General features: G+C 38.7%; 1 protein-coding gene across 1 annotated transcript; it reads left to right on the top strand.

Annotated features, from left to right (window-relative positions):
- Positions 1 to 1,302: 1,302 nt before the first annotated feature.
- On the top strand, positions 1,303 to 5,196 carry LOC149157564 (pentatricopeptide repeat-containing protein At2g13600-like). Its single transcript, XM_089435860.1, has 2 exons — positions 1,303 to 2,423; positions 2,592 to 5,196. Exons 1-2 carry the CDS (start codon positions 1,475 to 1,477, stop codon positions 3,899 to 3,901), a joined length of 2,259 nt encoding a protein of 752 aa, XP_089291986.1. The 5' UTR covers positions 1,303 to 1,474; the 3' UTR covers positions 3,902 to 5,196.
- The last annotated feature ends 11,957 nt before the right edge of the window (positions 5,197 to 17,153 follow it).

Raw genomic sequence — 17,153 nt, 5'->3', positions numbered from 1 at the left:
ATAATATGCTTTTATAAAAAAGAATGAATGAAAAAAATATAATTTTATTTTGTTTAATAGAAAATACATACAATTATTTAACAAGTCAAATCCTCATATCTCACTTCTTCCAAATTTACATATCTTATAAAATACACCAACATTTGGTTGAAGAAGAAAATTCAACCAACAAGGAAATTATATTACAAGCATTGAATACACAAAGTGGATGTCAAAGAATGATATGGAATGGACCATGAAATTAATTACATCATTTAAATTCGACATATTTGTGTATTGTTTCAAGATTAAGAATAATTATTATTTTAATATGCAAATTTATTTATATATAAAATTGAAAATATATCTACTCATATGTTATATGAGCATTATTTTTAAAGTTACCACTGTGAATTATAAAAAATAAACATGTGATTATGGAGTGCCTATTGCATTTGATTAAAGAAGATGTGCAAGTTCAAAAGGTTTAAACTCAATATAAAAGCAAGTTGATTATGTTGACAACGTTCATGAAATAATTATGGGCCTTTTAAATATGTCATTTTTAAAATATTAATAATTTTGAATTTTTTGATAAAAAGAAATTTTTAGACATAGTTTAAATAGCAAATTAAATTATTATATATATATATATATATATATATATATATAATTTTAGATTTAATCTAATATTTTCTCCTTACTCTTAAGATATTTCAAAGTCAATCATTTATGTTATATAGTAAATAAGTTTTCTTTTGTCTTAATATTTTTACATTAAAAAAATATTAATTTTTAACCAATTAAAAATAGTTTTAAATCATATTTTAAGATTAAAAAACTACAACTTAAATAATATTCGTAAACAAAAAAGTATCCCTCGTGTTCATCATTAAAATTTAATCTTCAATTAAATGTTATAAGTTATTGAATATATTCTTGATATCTATGGAGGGAAATTTGGTCCCAAACTTTAATTAAATATCACAAATTATTGAATATATTCTTGATTTCTATGCAAAGAAATTTGATCCTAAACTTCCTCCAAATTACTTCCACATAAATTTTCAAATTACTTCAACATAATTTATGAAAAGAGGAAAAAATTTAAAAACCTACACTTCACCATAATTTATGAAGAGAGAAAAAAATTTAAAAACCTATTACAATAAAAACCATGATATTGAGTCTTAACTCCACCCATAAGACTATATACCATCGGGATTGTAGCTTAATATCTTTGTATTCGTTAAATGACAAATTTTATTTACTATTTCCTTTTTAAATAACAAATTTTATACTTTATTTACCATTTCCTTTTTAAATAACAAATTTTATTTTAGTAAGTTTCAGGTTTTGAAGTTTTGAATTTTGATTGTATATGACAGCCATTTTTCAATGGGTGAATTATTTTACCCATTATCATGGAGCTGAACGTAATTTTTATGATCTGCAAGGTTTTTGAAATTAACTGGGTGAAGAAATTCTTCACCTCATGCTCGCAGTTGCTCACGTATTTTCACGGCTGTCGCTGTACAAGCATGGAATCACATTCAGATGGACCTCAAGCTCTTTCTTGTGGGGTACCAGAGCTCTTGGTATATCTAGAGCATTTCAGGAGCAAAAATTTGACATGGCATTGGAGAAATCCATGGAAAAGGAAATACCTCTCACAAATTCTAACATCTATTCAAGTATTTTGCGGGAGTGCATCAACTCAAATTCCTTGAAGTACGGCATGAAGGTCCATTCCCACATAATCAAGAATTGGTTAAATCCAGCAGAAATATTTATGAGCAATCATCTTATAGAGATGTATGCGAAATGTGGAAGCTTGAGAGATGCACGCCATATGTTTGACAAAATGCCTACACGAAATTCCTTTTCTTGGAATATAATGATTGCAGGCTATGCAAAATGTGGTAGCATGGAAGATGCACAATGCCTATTTGAAGAAATGCCTGATCGCAATGCCGTGTCATGGAATTCAATGATTGCAGGATATACCCAACAGGGAGATGGCGAGGAGGCTTTGAAGCTTTTTGCCGCAATGCAGTGTGAAGGCATTGAAGCGAATCAGTTCGCATATGCCAGTGTGCTCCGTGCATGTGCTTGTTTGACGGCTCTGGAACAGGGAAAACAAGTCCATGCAGATGTTATGAGACGGGGGTTATATTCAGATGTTTATTTGGGAAGTGCCCTTGTAGACATGTATGCGAAATGTGGGAATGTGGACTGTGCACGCCGAGTGTTTAATGAAATGCCCGAACGAAATGTTGTATCTTGGAATGGTATGCTATCTGGTTATGATCAGAATGCGCACGGCAACGAAGCCTTGGAATTATTTTGTCAAATGCAAAAGGCGGATGATGATGTTATACCTGACCAATTTACTTTTGCTACTGTTGTCAGTGCATGTGCAACCCTGCTGGCTTTGAAACAAGGTAAGCAGTTACACGCCCATGTAATTAGGACTGTTGTCAATCCAGATATCTTTCTGGGAAATGCCCTGGTAGATATGTATTCCAAATGTGGGAAAGTAGCAGATGCGCACCAAGTGTTTGATAAAATGTCTGAATGTGATGCGGTCTCATGGACTGCGTTGATCGCAGGATATGCTAAGTCTGCCAGTTTCAGGGAAGCACACAGTGTGTTTGAGCAGATGCCAGAACGGAATGTGGTGTCGTGGAATGCCATTATTTCTGGATGTGCCCAGAATGGGCACAGTGAGGAGGCAATAAGACTTTTCAGGCAAATGAAGCAGGAAGGTGTTTATCCAACCCACTATACTTTTGGTAATGTCCTCAGTGCTTGTGCTAACCTAGCGACTTTACAACATGGCAAACAGGTCCATGTCCATATTGTTAAAGCTGGGTTTCAGTTTAAAACTGGATTGGATTCAGATGTTTTTGTGGGGAATTCCCTTGTTGACATGTATGCCAAATGTGGGAATATAGATGATGCACGTCTTGCATTTGACAAGATAGTTGAACGAGACGGGGTTTCTTGGAATGCTATGCTTGTAGGCTATGCCCAGAATGGGTATGGCAACGAAGCTTTAAAACTCTTTGAACAAATGCTTCAGGAAGGCATGAATCCAGATCACATTACAATGATTGGTGTCCTTTCTGCATGCAATCATGCAGGTCTGGTGAATGAAGGCCGTCATTATTTTAATTCGATGAGTCAGGATCATTTCATCACACCATTACCTGACCACTATGCCTGTATGATAGACATTCTTGGGCGTGCAGGGTACCTGGATGAAGCAAAGAACTTCATCAACAGCATGCCATTCAAACCCGATGCCATCATGTGGGGAGCAATGCTTGGTGCATGCAGAATTCATAGCAATGTGGAGCTCGGAAAGTGGGCCGCAGAGCACATTTTTGAGTTGGATCCACAGAATTCTGGGCCATATGTACTGCTTTCAAACATCTATGCAGATGCTGGCAGGTGGGGTGATGTAGATACGGTGAGAAAACTGATGAAAGACAGGGGAGTACAAAAGAAACCGGGATGCAGCTGGATTGAGGTCAACAGCAAAGTGCATATATTCATGGCAGAAGACACATCACACCCACAATCAGAGGAAATCTATGCATTTCTAGTAAGACTGAGTAGCCAGATGAAAGAGGTAGGGTATGTGCCTGACACAAAGTTTGTTTTACATGATGTGAATGAGAAGCGGAAAGAAAAAATTCTTTCCTTCCATAGTGAGAAACTTGCAATTGCATTTGGGCTTATTAGCACACCTCCTGGGATACTTATTCGAATTGTCAAGAACCTTCGTATATGTGGAGATTGCCATACAGCCATAAAGTTTATTTCCAAGGTTGTTGGACGTGAAATTGTTGTTAGAGATGCGAGTCGCTTCCATCATTTCAAGGATGGGTTGTGTTCATGCAGTGATTATTGGTGATGCTTGCAAAAAGGTCCATTACAACTTTATATCATTGGCCTTGCATGGGACGGGATTTTTCAATTTTTATGCAATTTAGTGCTTGGGATATTTATACTTTTTCTATGGTTAACTTGGTAAATTACAAGCAATCCTCCCAGCTTTCAAGTATGTCAGCTTAGACATAAATTATCACTGGGAAATGACGCTGTGCCAACAAACTGAAACATCAACCATTGTTTCTCACATCCAATGGGCTATTATTTGGACACGCACATCACAGCAGATGCTAAATCTTGCTTCTTTTTTCAAATGCTTGCTTTATGAATTCCTTATTGGATCTTGCCAGAGCATGTCTGGATTGTTGTTTTCTGGTCAACATGGTTGGCTAATTACTCGGGGTTTAGTAGAACATAACAATGTAATAATCATCAGATATTGAATCATACAATTCTGGAAGATATAACAGAGTGGAATCTAACGTTGCTGATCCAAGACCATCCGTTAGAGAGTAATAAATCATAATGCAGACGGCACTAATACAGAAGGCATACTGAGGTCTGAGTTGAGTTCTATATTTGCTCTGTTCTACAGCAGTAAAGAAAATTGTTTCCTCAGCAAAATAGGCATTTTGTCCCTACTTTTATTGGGACTTGGGAATGCTTCCATTTTCAGAGTCAGTTTGACTCTTGGTAAAATTGTCACAAATATTTATAATGGGAGTAAGAATGGGCGGAAGTTTGAAAATAGTGTTGAACTGGTTCAGGAATGTGACCCTGAAGCCCTTGATGATGAAGATTTTGCACAGGGGTCTGAGTAAGTCATATAAACATTGTGACAATCCTACAAAGAAGTCACTGCTGTCACTGAAGACAGAAGAATTGTGGATGTTAAGACTCAGCTTCGAATGTTAAAGGTGGGAGGAATGCTTTATCAGAACCAACAAATTGCATTTTGAAAGGATTTGCCAACTGAAAACGAATGGTTTTGTCTTTGAAATTTTAGGGATAAAAAATATGCTCTTTTGGCGGACGAGAGTCAAAACGATTATCGAGAAAGGAACATGCAAGGAGATAATAAACAACAGACACCAGAATGCGTATAAAATCATAAACAGTTCGTTGAAATGCTGATATCTTTGGACATCTTTTTGCAGAGACACCTGGTGCGCAATTTGAATCCATGGTAAGTTCATTGATTCACTCCATGTGAGTACAAAACAATATGCATTGCTTATGTGCCTGTCAATTATAAGATCGGTTGTATGCATGACATCCCTTTATAAAAAATTTGTCGGAAGCATATAGTGCTGCATATTTTTAAGAAAATAATGATATGAAGAAATTATAGATTTATCTTAATGTGGAATGTCATCTAATGCTACACAGACAAAGGTACAGACAAAGGTCAAATGCCGTCAACCTGACAACTCCCATTTCCTTACAAGGTTAGCTCATTGAAGGGGTTTCTTAAGAAAAGTATAAAGTGGCATTGAAATAACGCTAGTGCAAAATCAAGTGAAGGTTGGCCTTTGAGAATACTCACAATTCTTGCATGTTTTGTGTCTGTTCCAAAATGCACTTAGATGTGTTGGAAACTTGACTAAACTAGGGGGAGAGTGAACCAGTTTAATACATTCATGGACATTAAATTTTGATTACTTTTTATTGATTAACTAAATTATTAAATGATCAACATGCACTTTATGAACAACAGATTTAATATATAACTAACATTTAATAAGTAAACCACAATATAACATCTTTCATGACAAGATCAAATCAGCACACATAGACATGACATGTGGACGCCAAATATAAGTGGAAACGCATAAAGAGTGAAAACCATGACTTTGTTATTGTTGTGATACAAAAACAAGTTCCTACTTTTTCTATTATATCAGATTTTCTGTAGGCTCCATTCTACAATAGGCTGCTACATCAATTCTTTTTCAAGCTTCAACTTGCAAGAAAGCTCCAACTTCCACAAATTTTCCACAGGATACAACCCACAGGAGGCTCCTACCTCAACAGGCTCCAACCTGTTCTTTATCAAACTACAACTTCAAAGGAGACTACAATCTCCCCATACATAAAGAAAACAATGTGTTGGTTTACTTAGTCAATAACTTTGCGTATCTCCATCTTTAAGTCTGCTTCTTCGCCTGTAATCTGCATCACATCTGCTATATATGTGAAAAGTAACTAATGAATAACTCAATCAACTCTCACATTCTCTAACTCTCTAACCATACAACCTTTCAATCTTGCACATTTTTATAAGCAAACTTTGATGGCTGTTTGTATTCCAAACATGAACATGAAGTGAAAAGACTTGTCTCTTTGCATTCCACTCATTCGTTTCACACATTTTGAGATTTTTGAATATTAAAATAAAATAAATGTTTCATCAAATATTATTTTCAACCACATGTAATGATTAAATCAACGTGCATAGTAGTCATAGCCTTTGCAACATACATTAACAATACATCAACAACTATAACATGACAACATCACAAGCATAACAACATTCTTCATGTCTTTTCTTTGCATCACAACAATCTCTGCAACATAACAATCTTGGCAACATTTTGTCATTAACAACCAACAAGCATATGGCACCCTTTACTATCCTACTTTGTTGTTCCTTTGCCATAAAAATATGTGTAACATCATCAACATGCAATCAGCTCAACACACAATAACAACATATGAAAACAAACTCTAAAAAGTTGTTCTCCTTCACCCCGAAGGCATAAAAATACCCACATCAACACAAGCATGCCATCAACAATACATTTTCAACTGTGCATATATTAATCGTGCCATCATCCTTTGCTTCTTCTTTACCCTACTCACAAGCATACAAGCTATCAGCATGCCAAGTTATCAACATCATACATCAATCAACCTTACAACACAATGTATAAATCAACTTGCAAAACATTCACTCCCTAATGCCATATCTCTATTCTCTATAACATGCCAACTCAACAACGTATTACACATACTAAGCAACACAAACATATCATTGCACTTAGATATAACAAGTATACCTTGCTGCTCCTTTGTTGGTCCTTTGCCATTAATGACAACAATGCTATTGAATTTCCTTGAAATTCTTCTTGCTGCTTGACTGAACAATTTGAAACTACTTTTCTTTTCACCAAGACACAAAAACTCTCAACAATAAAAACAATGGAATTAAACATAGATATAAACACACAATTACACAAGAGACAATAATTTTCTAGGGAACCCAACTGGGAAAACCCTCTTCTTTGTTGTAGTATTCTTTATTGATAGAGACAAAGCAATCTGATTTGTTACAAGGAAAACAATGACCCAGAGAACACACTTGTCCTCACTATAGTAGTTGGACACATCCTACAAACTATCAATCTTTGCTCAATTGATTCCTTGTGCTGAGATATGCCTGATTTCCTTGTGCACAGGGTGCCTATTTCCTAGCGCAGGAGACTCCCTATTACTTTGGAGTAGACTCTTATTTCCTAGTGCAAAACTACAAGAAGGAAACTCTTTACAATACAACACAACAACTCCTCTAATGCACAATCACAACAAGGAATTCTGCTCACACACAAACTCGTGCAAGACGATAATGAATCAAGGACGTGCCTTCGTCCTCCCTTTATGTTATTCAATCATGTTATAATTGGAAAAATCATAACTAGACAATTACAAATTTGGCACTGTAGTTGTGATTGACTTGGTTAATTGAGTTTGAATTGAACTCTCTTCAATCATGACTTGGAGTTTATAACTTGTTCTTGCCTCAATCTAAATTGAAGTTCCCAACTCATCTTATCCAAATTCAAACTGCGACTTGGAGACCCAGTTAATTGACCGTCCAACTCCATGCATGAATCTGGTAACTCATTCATCTCCAGGAACTCGTTCTTGACAAAAGGAAGACACCTCGTGGTCTTTCTTGACTAAGGCATAAGTCAAGAAGGACCTTCTATCACTAGTATTTTCAACACTCCCTCTTAGTGAGGGAGGTGCTTCTAAAAGAACCTTGTCCACCTGGATCTGTCTCCAACACTACATGTTCTCTGCTACTACAACTTCTCCCTCTAAACTAGAGGACTTCCCTACTTTCTTTTGCAAAATCCAATTTGAAGACCTGTTCTTTCCAACCATGCTCTGTGAGTCCATCACTTCAGTCATAAGTGCCATGTACTCTGTGTATCTTTGTGGTTTCTTACTCTGGTTGAAGGTGATACTGGAAGATCTTGTTAGCTCTGCTACAGATTCAGTGTTTAAGGGTTAAAAGCAAGTTTGGCAGTGCCGGTTATGCTTTCAAGAGGTTCGCAGCAGTGGATTTCTTCTTTCCTTTCATCCTCCTTATTCTCTTTCATTACCCCTTAATCTTTTCACAAAACTCGTTTAAACCCCTTTAAACCCGTTTCCCAAAGTGCCCACGCATTTTGTTTTAAACATTACAAAAGCCCTGCATTAAATTATTTCTCACGGCTTTTGGGCGTTTTTGTTTTATTTCTATTAAAACCCATATATAATCTTATTATATGTTTTATCCCGGCATTATAGTTTTAACCCTTACACTGCGCATATAATATAATCCATAGCCCAAGCCCGCCCGTACCTGTCACATCAGCCAACAAACATGAGCATTAATCCGTGACCGTCCGATGATCTATCGCTTGATCCAACACCATACGAAAACCCCGCTCTCGTGAACCGCTCGTCCGTTAGGTAGCGGGGAAAGCGGTTTCCCCGCCGTCCCGTCAGCCACGCGTCGTCATATAACTGGATCGCGCTCATATGTACGATTACCGCCTGCAGCCCAAAGGCAGTGCGGGAAACCACCCGCCCGTCATACCACCATCCTCCCCGTGCGTTAACTATCCCGCGTCTTCTACCCCCGATCACCGTTGGATCTGCCTGACGGTGATCCAACGACTTTCGTTAAACTTTGATCCTCCATTTCTGTTAGCTCCCGATAGCCCCTCAAATCAAATCTCGGTTGTTTATTTACACCATCCGACGGCTATCATTTGTTCTTAGCCCCTCATTGGTTTTTCATGCAGTTTCCATGTTTTGGCCTGCCCCGCACTTCCAGGGCATGAAGGTGATCGTCCTCCAGCTCTCTGCGATTAATACTTCACTCACTGTATTAAAGAGACAGGACGTCTTCGGACAAGGAGGACGACTTCAAGCAGATCAAGGTATTAATCAGTCATGGAGCCTTGTGCACATTACATTCCATATGGTCAGGAAGGACATCAAAGTACAGAAAGAGCCATTTTGTTCATTAAAAACAATCAAACCGTTATCAGAGACCCATATCTGAATGTAAATGTGGTTGGTAGTCCATTAAGACACCTACACGCATAGCCTAGCAAAGCCATTTTTGTAACAAATTCTATATATACCCAAAAAAACAATGTAATCAGGTTGATGAGTGTTATTCTGTTGCAAGTTTCAACTTCTGGAGACTGTAACTACTTTGTAACCTGCAGCTTCTGGTCTGCATTTCCAGCTAATACAAGCTTCTTTTGCTGTTGATTGCTCACTCTCCACTGCTTCTTCTTTGTTCCAGGCTATGCATGTTCTGCATTATTTCATGTGCTGTTAATATTTAGCATTAGAGGGGCTGTCATCCCACCTCTGTGTTAGGATTTAGCATGTATCATTGAATTTGTTTGCAGGTTTTTGTTGTTTTAATGCCAAAGAGCTGTCATCCTGTCTGTGTATTAGAAAACAGATTTACAGACCTTTTAACTGGTTGCAACCGGCCTTTACAGGGTCCTGTGCATCTACTGGTGTGGTCAGTCTTCTCCATTATCACCTTATCCTCAAGCTGTGAGTAATTGGTGGTTAAAAGCCTTGTAGTCTGGAGGTGTTCACCCATGTCTGGGGTCAATCATGGTAGAAGCGGTTATCTGGCTTGAATATGCAGCATTTCTTCATTCATCCAACTATTTTTCCAGCTTTTTGTTGAGTTTGTAATGTTCCCGAGCATCACTGATATACAACCTAGGTGAATTTCTTGGGGTGATAACATTAATTGGCGCCGTTGCCGGGGAGAGGAGAATTGAAGCTCAGCTTCCCTAGAAGAACGACATAGCTTTAAGCTTTGATGACAGACAAGGTTTGAATACAGTTTCTGGTTGTAATCATCTGTCTGGCGACTCCACTGGTAGAAGACCATCATTTGGCAACTCCACATTGAAGTTTTGGCTCAGTTTGTGAGACATACTCAAAGAAATCCTCAGAAATCCCCAGCTGAACCAGTGCCTGAACCTGACAAGACTGTTAAATCGAAGAAAGCTTCACAGAAAGGGGCATCAGGATTAGGTAAGCCTAAAAGGTCTCATTCATCTCTGAAAGATAAAGTTATTGCTGAAGATTTATAGTTTGAAGATTTAGAAATCAACACTGTTAGTAAGGAAAAACTTTCAGAGATTAGTTCAGCCTTTTGTGCAGTTAGTTCCCCTCTGAATCTCAGTCCAAAGAAAGCATCCCATTGAGTCCAAAACATCCCTTTATCTTTGCCGTCCATCACATTATTTTCCACTGCTCCATCTGCTAGTAGTCTTCCAAATATTCCAATCATGGCAGGACAACAAGCACCTACGAGGATAGAAAGAATTGTAGCTGCCAGATATGGACTGCTGGTATTGCCTGTCCCTTTAAATCATATGCCTGTGGGAGAATATCAAAAATATATGCCTAAATTCACTGGAACGAAGGGTGTAACAACAAAAGAACACATAGAAGCTTTTTACAGTGATGCTGATGATTTAGATATAAGTGAAAATGATGTGTGGATGAGAGTTTTTGTCCAGAGCCTTGATGGAGAGGCCAGGAGGTGGTTTAGAGAGTTGCCCCAGAGATATATAATAGATATTGAAGCATTAGATGATGCATTCTTGAAGCAATGGGGAGATAAAAAAGACTTGCTGTATTATCATACTGAGTTTGGTAATCTGAAGAGGGAGAATGGTGAATCAATACCTAACTTTAATAAAATGTTTAATAGAATGTATAGTAAGATACCAGCTGAGGTAAAGCCAACTCACACCTCTGCCAAACTCACTTATGCCAATGCTTTTGACTCTGATTTCTGCCTGTTATTGAGAGAAAGGAAATGTGCTACGCTGGCAGATATGCAGGATGCAGCCCTAGAAGTAGAATCCAATATTATGGCTGCAGAGAAGTTAAAAGTCAAGCTGACAGGAGAAGACAGAGAAATCAGGTTTCTACTTCTTCTGCATCATCTTCAGAGCCTAAATTAGACAAGATGACTAAGATGATAGACTCATTGGCTGTTGAAATTTCTAAGTTGAAAATTGAACAGAACTTAGGGAAAACAAGGTAGCAAAACACATTTGCTCCAAGAAACCCCAATCCTTTCAGAAGAGCAAATGAGTAGTTACAAATTATGCAGAGGGGTGAAGAATCAAAGGAAGAACAGAAAGTAAAAACCCCTTTCCAAAATGTAGTCATGGAGGAGGAACAATTTGAAGAAGACGAGGATGAAATTCACTGCATGGAAGATAAAGGCAGCGCTGCATTTTTGACATTAGCTGAGTATGAACAATCATTGCTGCAGGAACAAAATAGTCAAGAGTGGGACAGAGGAGTTATTCTACAATTTGGTGAGCAGCAGCAGAGATATAACCTGAGGTCTAATGCAAAAAATGTCAAGGAGAATGCTGCCGAAAGAGCTGTTGTCCAAACAAAACCTCAGAATGGCAAGCAAAGAAGACCAAAAGCTGATCCAGTCATCCTCAAAGCTCCAATTCAAGAGATAAAAAGTTCTGATAAGTCATCTTCTTCTTTCAGCTTTGAATCAGAAGTTCAGAAATTGAAAATATCTGTGCCTCTGGTTGAGTTGGTGAAGAGTGAAGTATTTAGGAAGCCTATCCTTGAGGCCCTTGAGCTAGAAACCAAACAAACCTCCACTGACTCTGTTAATTTGCAAGATGACAAACCTGCCATTGTGCTCAGCCCCATGATTGAACCTGCTGATAATAATTCTCCATCTTTTTATGTCTCATTGACCATTCATGACAAAATCCTTCACAACTGCCTGCTAGACATAGGGGCCAGCCATAATTTAATGCCTAAAGCTGTCATGGAAGAGTTGGGCCTTGATATCACAGACCTTATCATGATTTATTTTCTTTTGATTCAAGGAAGGTGAAATGTATTGGATTGATTAAAGATCTGGCCATTACCCTAACTCAGCTGCCCACGAAGAATATGATGATGGATATTGTGGTAGCAGATATCCCTCCTAAGTTTGGCATGTTGCTGTCCAGAGGGTGGATTAAGAGACTAGGTGGGACACTTTAGAATGATCTATCTTATGCAACTGTCCCAGTGTTTGGAGGAGAAAACATGAGGTTATATAGAGAAGCACAGTTGGCATACATTATCAGTGATGAGAAGAATCCTACAAATCATCCTATATATGCAGTGGAAACTGATTTTGGAGCATGCATTCTCCAAATAGAAGAATCTCAGAAGGCCGAAATGCAGCTCAGGAAACCAATTGTTCAGGCCGAGCAAGAGCAATAAGGTCAGGTTTGGGAGATGTTCTTTGATGGAGCATGTTCCAAGGAAGTTGCAGGAGTAGGGGTGGTGCTAGTATCTCCACAACAAGAAAGCATTCAACTGTCTTTTAAACTGATTTTTCAAGTGACAAATAACATAGCAGAGTATGAAGCACTGTTGTTGGGCCTTAATGTAGCCAAAGATAGAGGAATCAAGAGTATAAAGGTATTTGAAGATGCTGATCTGATTATCCAGCAAGTGAATAAAACATTTCAAGCAAAACACCCAAGGCTGAAAGCGTATAGAGATGAGGTATGGAGAATCAGGGATTCCTTTGATTATTTCTGTATTTCCTATATTCCTAGAGCCCAAAATCAGCTTGCTGATTTCCTTGTTGTTTCTGCTAGTCTATTTATACCTCCTATGCCTCCCAGAGTAGTTCATGAAGTCCAAGTGAATATAGACCTTCCTTGCCTGACAATGTCCACCATTGGAAAGTTTTTGATGATGATGATGAGATAAATAGGTTCTTTCAAGTCATTGATGAATTTTCTGAGATGCAAATTGACCAAGAAAATGATGTCTTGTTAGAAAATCCCAAATCCCAGCGTAGAAATAAAATTGGTAAAAATAGCATTGTACAGCTTCCTAGTAACCACATTCCTAAAGGTCTGATTCTTCTTGAAAGACTGTTTGACCAGAATGATGTGCCTTACAAGGTTGCCCAAAAAGAAGACCAATCTGCAGTTTGTAAGCATAATATAGGAAGTCTAGGTCAGCCTAAATATGTAAATCTGTCCACTCATTTGTCTGCTGATCAAAGTGCTGAGTACTGCAATTTAATGAGGCAACTTACTGATGTGTTTGCCTGAGAGTACAATGATCTGAAAACATATGACAAGAACATAATTCAACACAAAATTCCTTTGGAAAAAGACACTATTCCTTTCAAACAGAAGCTGAGACCGATAAATCCTATGCTTCTTCCTCTAATTGAAAAAGAAATTAAAAAATTACTGGCTGCCAAGATTATAGTTCCTCTTAGGTATTTGAAATGGGTGGCCAATTTAGTGGTGGTTGATGAGCCCCAATTTTTGGTAACAATTTGGGCTCATTTGGCCTACTTACCTTGCGCAACCCTTCATCTTTTATCACTTATGCATCATTTCTTAGTATATTCGTGTTATTTGTAGGAAGAAGGGCAGGCATTATTCCTATGTGACTAATACATGATGATTTCAGGTTTTTTGACAATTAGATGGAGCAAAGACCACACAAATAGAAACAAGGAGACAACAAAGGTGGCATTGCAGGTTTATAGGGAGGTTGTCCACAGTCTTGAATGACCTCCCTCGTGATCTCCACCCCAACTTCGAGCTCCAACAGCTATCCCCACCGAGCTAAAAGGCAGCCAACAGATTCTACAGGAACAACAGTTTACTTTTAGTTGGACAGCCGAGCTCCACTAATTGAGGAAGCCAGCTTGATCCTCATCATGTATAAATATTGAGGCCGTAGCTTTTGATAGGAGCTTTTTGAACTGTGGAACTACTGTTGCAATTTCTAAGAACGAGCTACAGCTCGGTTTTTGCTTTTTGTAAGCCAGTTTTGGCATGTTGTTAGACTCATGATTATTTAATAGAGGCAGGAAGCTTTGGATTCAATTCTGAGTTCTTAAGGGAGCTATAGCTCTCAGGTTAGGGTCCAACCTGAGAGCAATAGACCTCCTTTTCCTTGTATTGTTACTTGTCTTTCCTTTCAGCACTTCATTTCTTTGCTTTGACATGCATTTGGAAAACACAGTTTGCTGATTTAATTTCTTTAATGTGATTGAGTAGGATTAGTTTATGGTTAAAGTGCTTTCAGTAGCTTAGATTGGAGTAGGAGGATTAGCATTCATTAGAGCTCCAAGAAAAGGTTGACAATGCACTCACTGCCATCTCTGTTTAGAGATTGGGGGTGTAGACCGTACCAACCACAAAAAAACGCAGTCTTATACGTTCATGCAAGCTGCAACACAATCATTTCAGTCATAGAACCGTCCATGCATTCTAATCTTGAGAAGTACTTCTTCGTTCCAACACCATGCACGATTTCTCTCTGAAGTTTACATTGATGTTCGTTGGTTTAATAACACAGTTAAAATAGGTTGATGGAATTCTCGGTTTTGTGCAAGACATAGAGGATTTGTTCCATTTACACTGCGCAGCATTGTTCTATTATCTTCTTCTTCTTCTCAACCGCGCCTAAGCCACCTGCTTAACCTCTGTTCAGCTCGTTTGCCTTCTAACCCTTCTACTGTTCACGTAGCTACATCTTTTTGACTTTTGATTGCTTCCACCTTCTATCTACCAACTAACTGCATGCACTCTCTCTCCATCCCATCTCTCTGTCTCTGAGCCATCACTAGCCCCCTTTTCATCCTACCTATCCACTCATACCGCTCCTTCACTCCTCTATCACCAAAAACTCCAATTGCAGAACATCCTGTAGAAGTTAGCAGACTCCCTGTAGAAATCCCGAGCTTCCTGTAGGATCCCCTGCAGACATCCTGTAGAAGCCTGCAAACTCGGTTGCCAAGCACCTGAACGTTGTGGACTCCTGTGGAATGATGTTAGGGATCTCCTAGAACCTCTCCTAGCCCTCCTGACCTTTTTCAAGCCTTCCTTCCCTTCGAACTACCCCTGCACAGTCAAAACCTAGTAAGAAGCACAATCACAATAACTCCAACCACTTAAGCAAAAATATAAAAGCAATGTTCTTTTCAATGGAAGTAGTTTAAATTCATGCATCTCATATCGCTAGAAGTAATGGCATCATTTTTAGGAGTTACATTCCCATCGTTGCATTGTAAGGATTACGCTAGTCATATTAGAGTTTACTAGGGTTTCCATGTTTGGTTGGCTTTCAGTTCATTCTTGCAAAGTAGGTTAATTTCCTTTGAGATAGTCTTCGTTCATCATTTAGAAAGCTTCTTCTGAGAACATATAGAAGTTGGCTTGAGCCTTAGCGGACTTGTGCCAGCTGACCAAGTGACAGCTGCGACAAGAGCTAGTACTTGTGCATACAGCACCGTCGCTTCCAAGTTTGTTACGAACTACCGTGTTGATAAAATTAGAGATAGGAAGCTCCAGGAGTTGTAGCATTATTGCTACAATACTGGAGCCCACCATCTTTTTGGCGCCGTTGCCGGGGAAGCGTCAGAGTATTAGTAATTGTTGCTTTTCTTCTATTTTCTTACTCTTGCCTTCTGCCAAGTAGTTTATTTCATTTCCATTCTGCAAAAGTAGCATAAACATTTCCTGCTTTCATAGATTAGCATTTCTCGCTTTCATAGATTGGCATTTCTCGCTTTCATAGATTAGCATTTCAATTCTGCAATTTCATTTCTGCAAGCGTAGATTAGCCTTTCAATTCTGCAGGCGCAGACTAGCATTTCCATTCCTGCAATTTCATTTGAGCAAAGTAGATTAGTTCTTTCCTGCTTTCAATTTAATTCTGCATCTTTATTTCAGTAAGATAGTTAGTTGTAGATCAATCTGTTTCAATTTTGCAAGTACCAGAAAGAAAAACAAAAGCAATAAAAAAAAGTCTTTCCATTTCATGCCTCGTAGGAACCGAGATAAAACAGGCAAATTCCTACCCAACACCCCCACCACATCACTAAGTCACCCTTCTCTCTTCTTCGGTGACAGTGATCCAGAAGAACCTATAGGTGAACCTCCTGAGATATACGAAGATCCTATAGCAGAAGAAGAATTAGAGACCATCCCATCTGAAGCTATGGCTGACAATAAAAGAGAAGATGGGAGAATAGAAGGTGCCTTTCCCATCCGAGAGACCAATGGAGAGATGAAAATGAAAAACATTAGCCCCTCCGCTTTTCCTCACTTCCATGGACTGACTACTGAAGATCCTGATACCTTCCTGTTTGAATTTGTTGTCCTTTGTAGAACCTATGACTATACTGAAGATGAGCAGAAGCTGAAACTGTTCCCTTCCACTCTTAAGGATGCAGCATTACGCTGGTTCATGGGCTTACTTGGGAATAGTATCACCACTTGGGCTCAGATGCAGCAAGCTTTCAATACCAAGTACCGGGACTACTGTAGGTCCAAGGAAACCAAGGGAGAAATCTTTCGGATGACTATGGGAAATGATGAGTCCTTAGAGGATTATGAAGAGAGGTTCCAACTTAGCTATAAGCGGGCCAGGTGCACACTTGACCCTGAATCCCTCAAGTTGGTCTTGCTCCGAGGAGTCCCTGAAGACCTCTTAGATACCCTTCACATGTTAGCTGGGGGGGATATTTACCAACTGCCTTATGAGGACATCAAGACTGTGTTTAGAAACCACTCCAGAGCAGCCCAGAAACGAGGTAGAGGAAACCCTCTCTCAGCTAGTATTCCCTTCTCCAAGCATGAGTTTGCAAATCAATTAGAAGATCTTAAGAGTGAGGTGAGACAGACCATTGCCATGCAACTGGACACATTCAGGATCCAGCAGAAGAAGGAAGAAGCTGAGAGGGCCTTGGCTATCTTCTGCCCTAGATGTACAAGGAGACACCCTAAGAACGAATGCCCATTGCATTCGGTTGAAGTGTGCTTCGTTTGTGAGGAGGACCATCCCACAAATCAATGTCCAACCTTACCTGAGTTTAAAGCTATGTACCAAGGGACAGAAGCTCCCACTGAACCTCTCTATTACCTCAACCAAAGGAGGCC

Source organism: Pinus tabuliformis, chromosome 5_2, assembly GCF_031772625.1.
Source record: "Pinus tabuliformis cultivar Carrire ecotype Pingquan chromosome 5_2, CPIR1, whole genome shotgun sequence".
Lineage (NCBI taxonomy): Eukaryota > Viridiplantae > Streptophyta > Pinopsida > Pinales > Pinaceae > Pinus > Pinus tabuliformis.
This window is presented reverse-complemented; position numbering and strand designations above follow the sequence as displayed.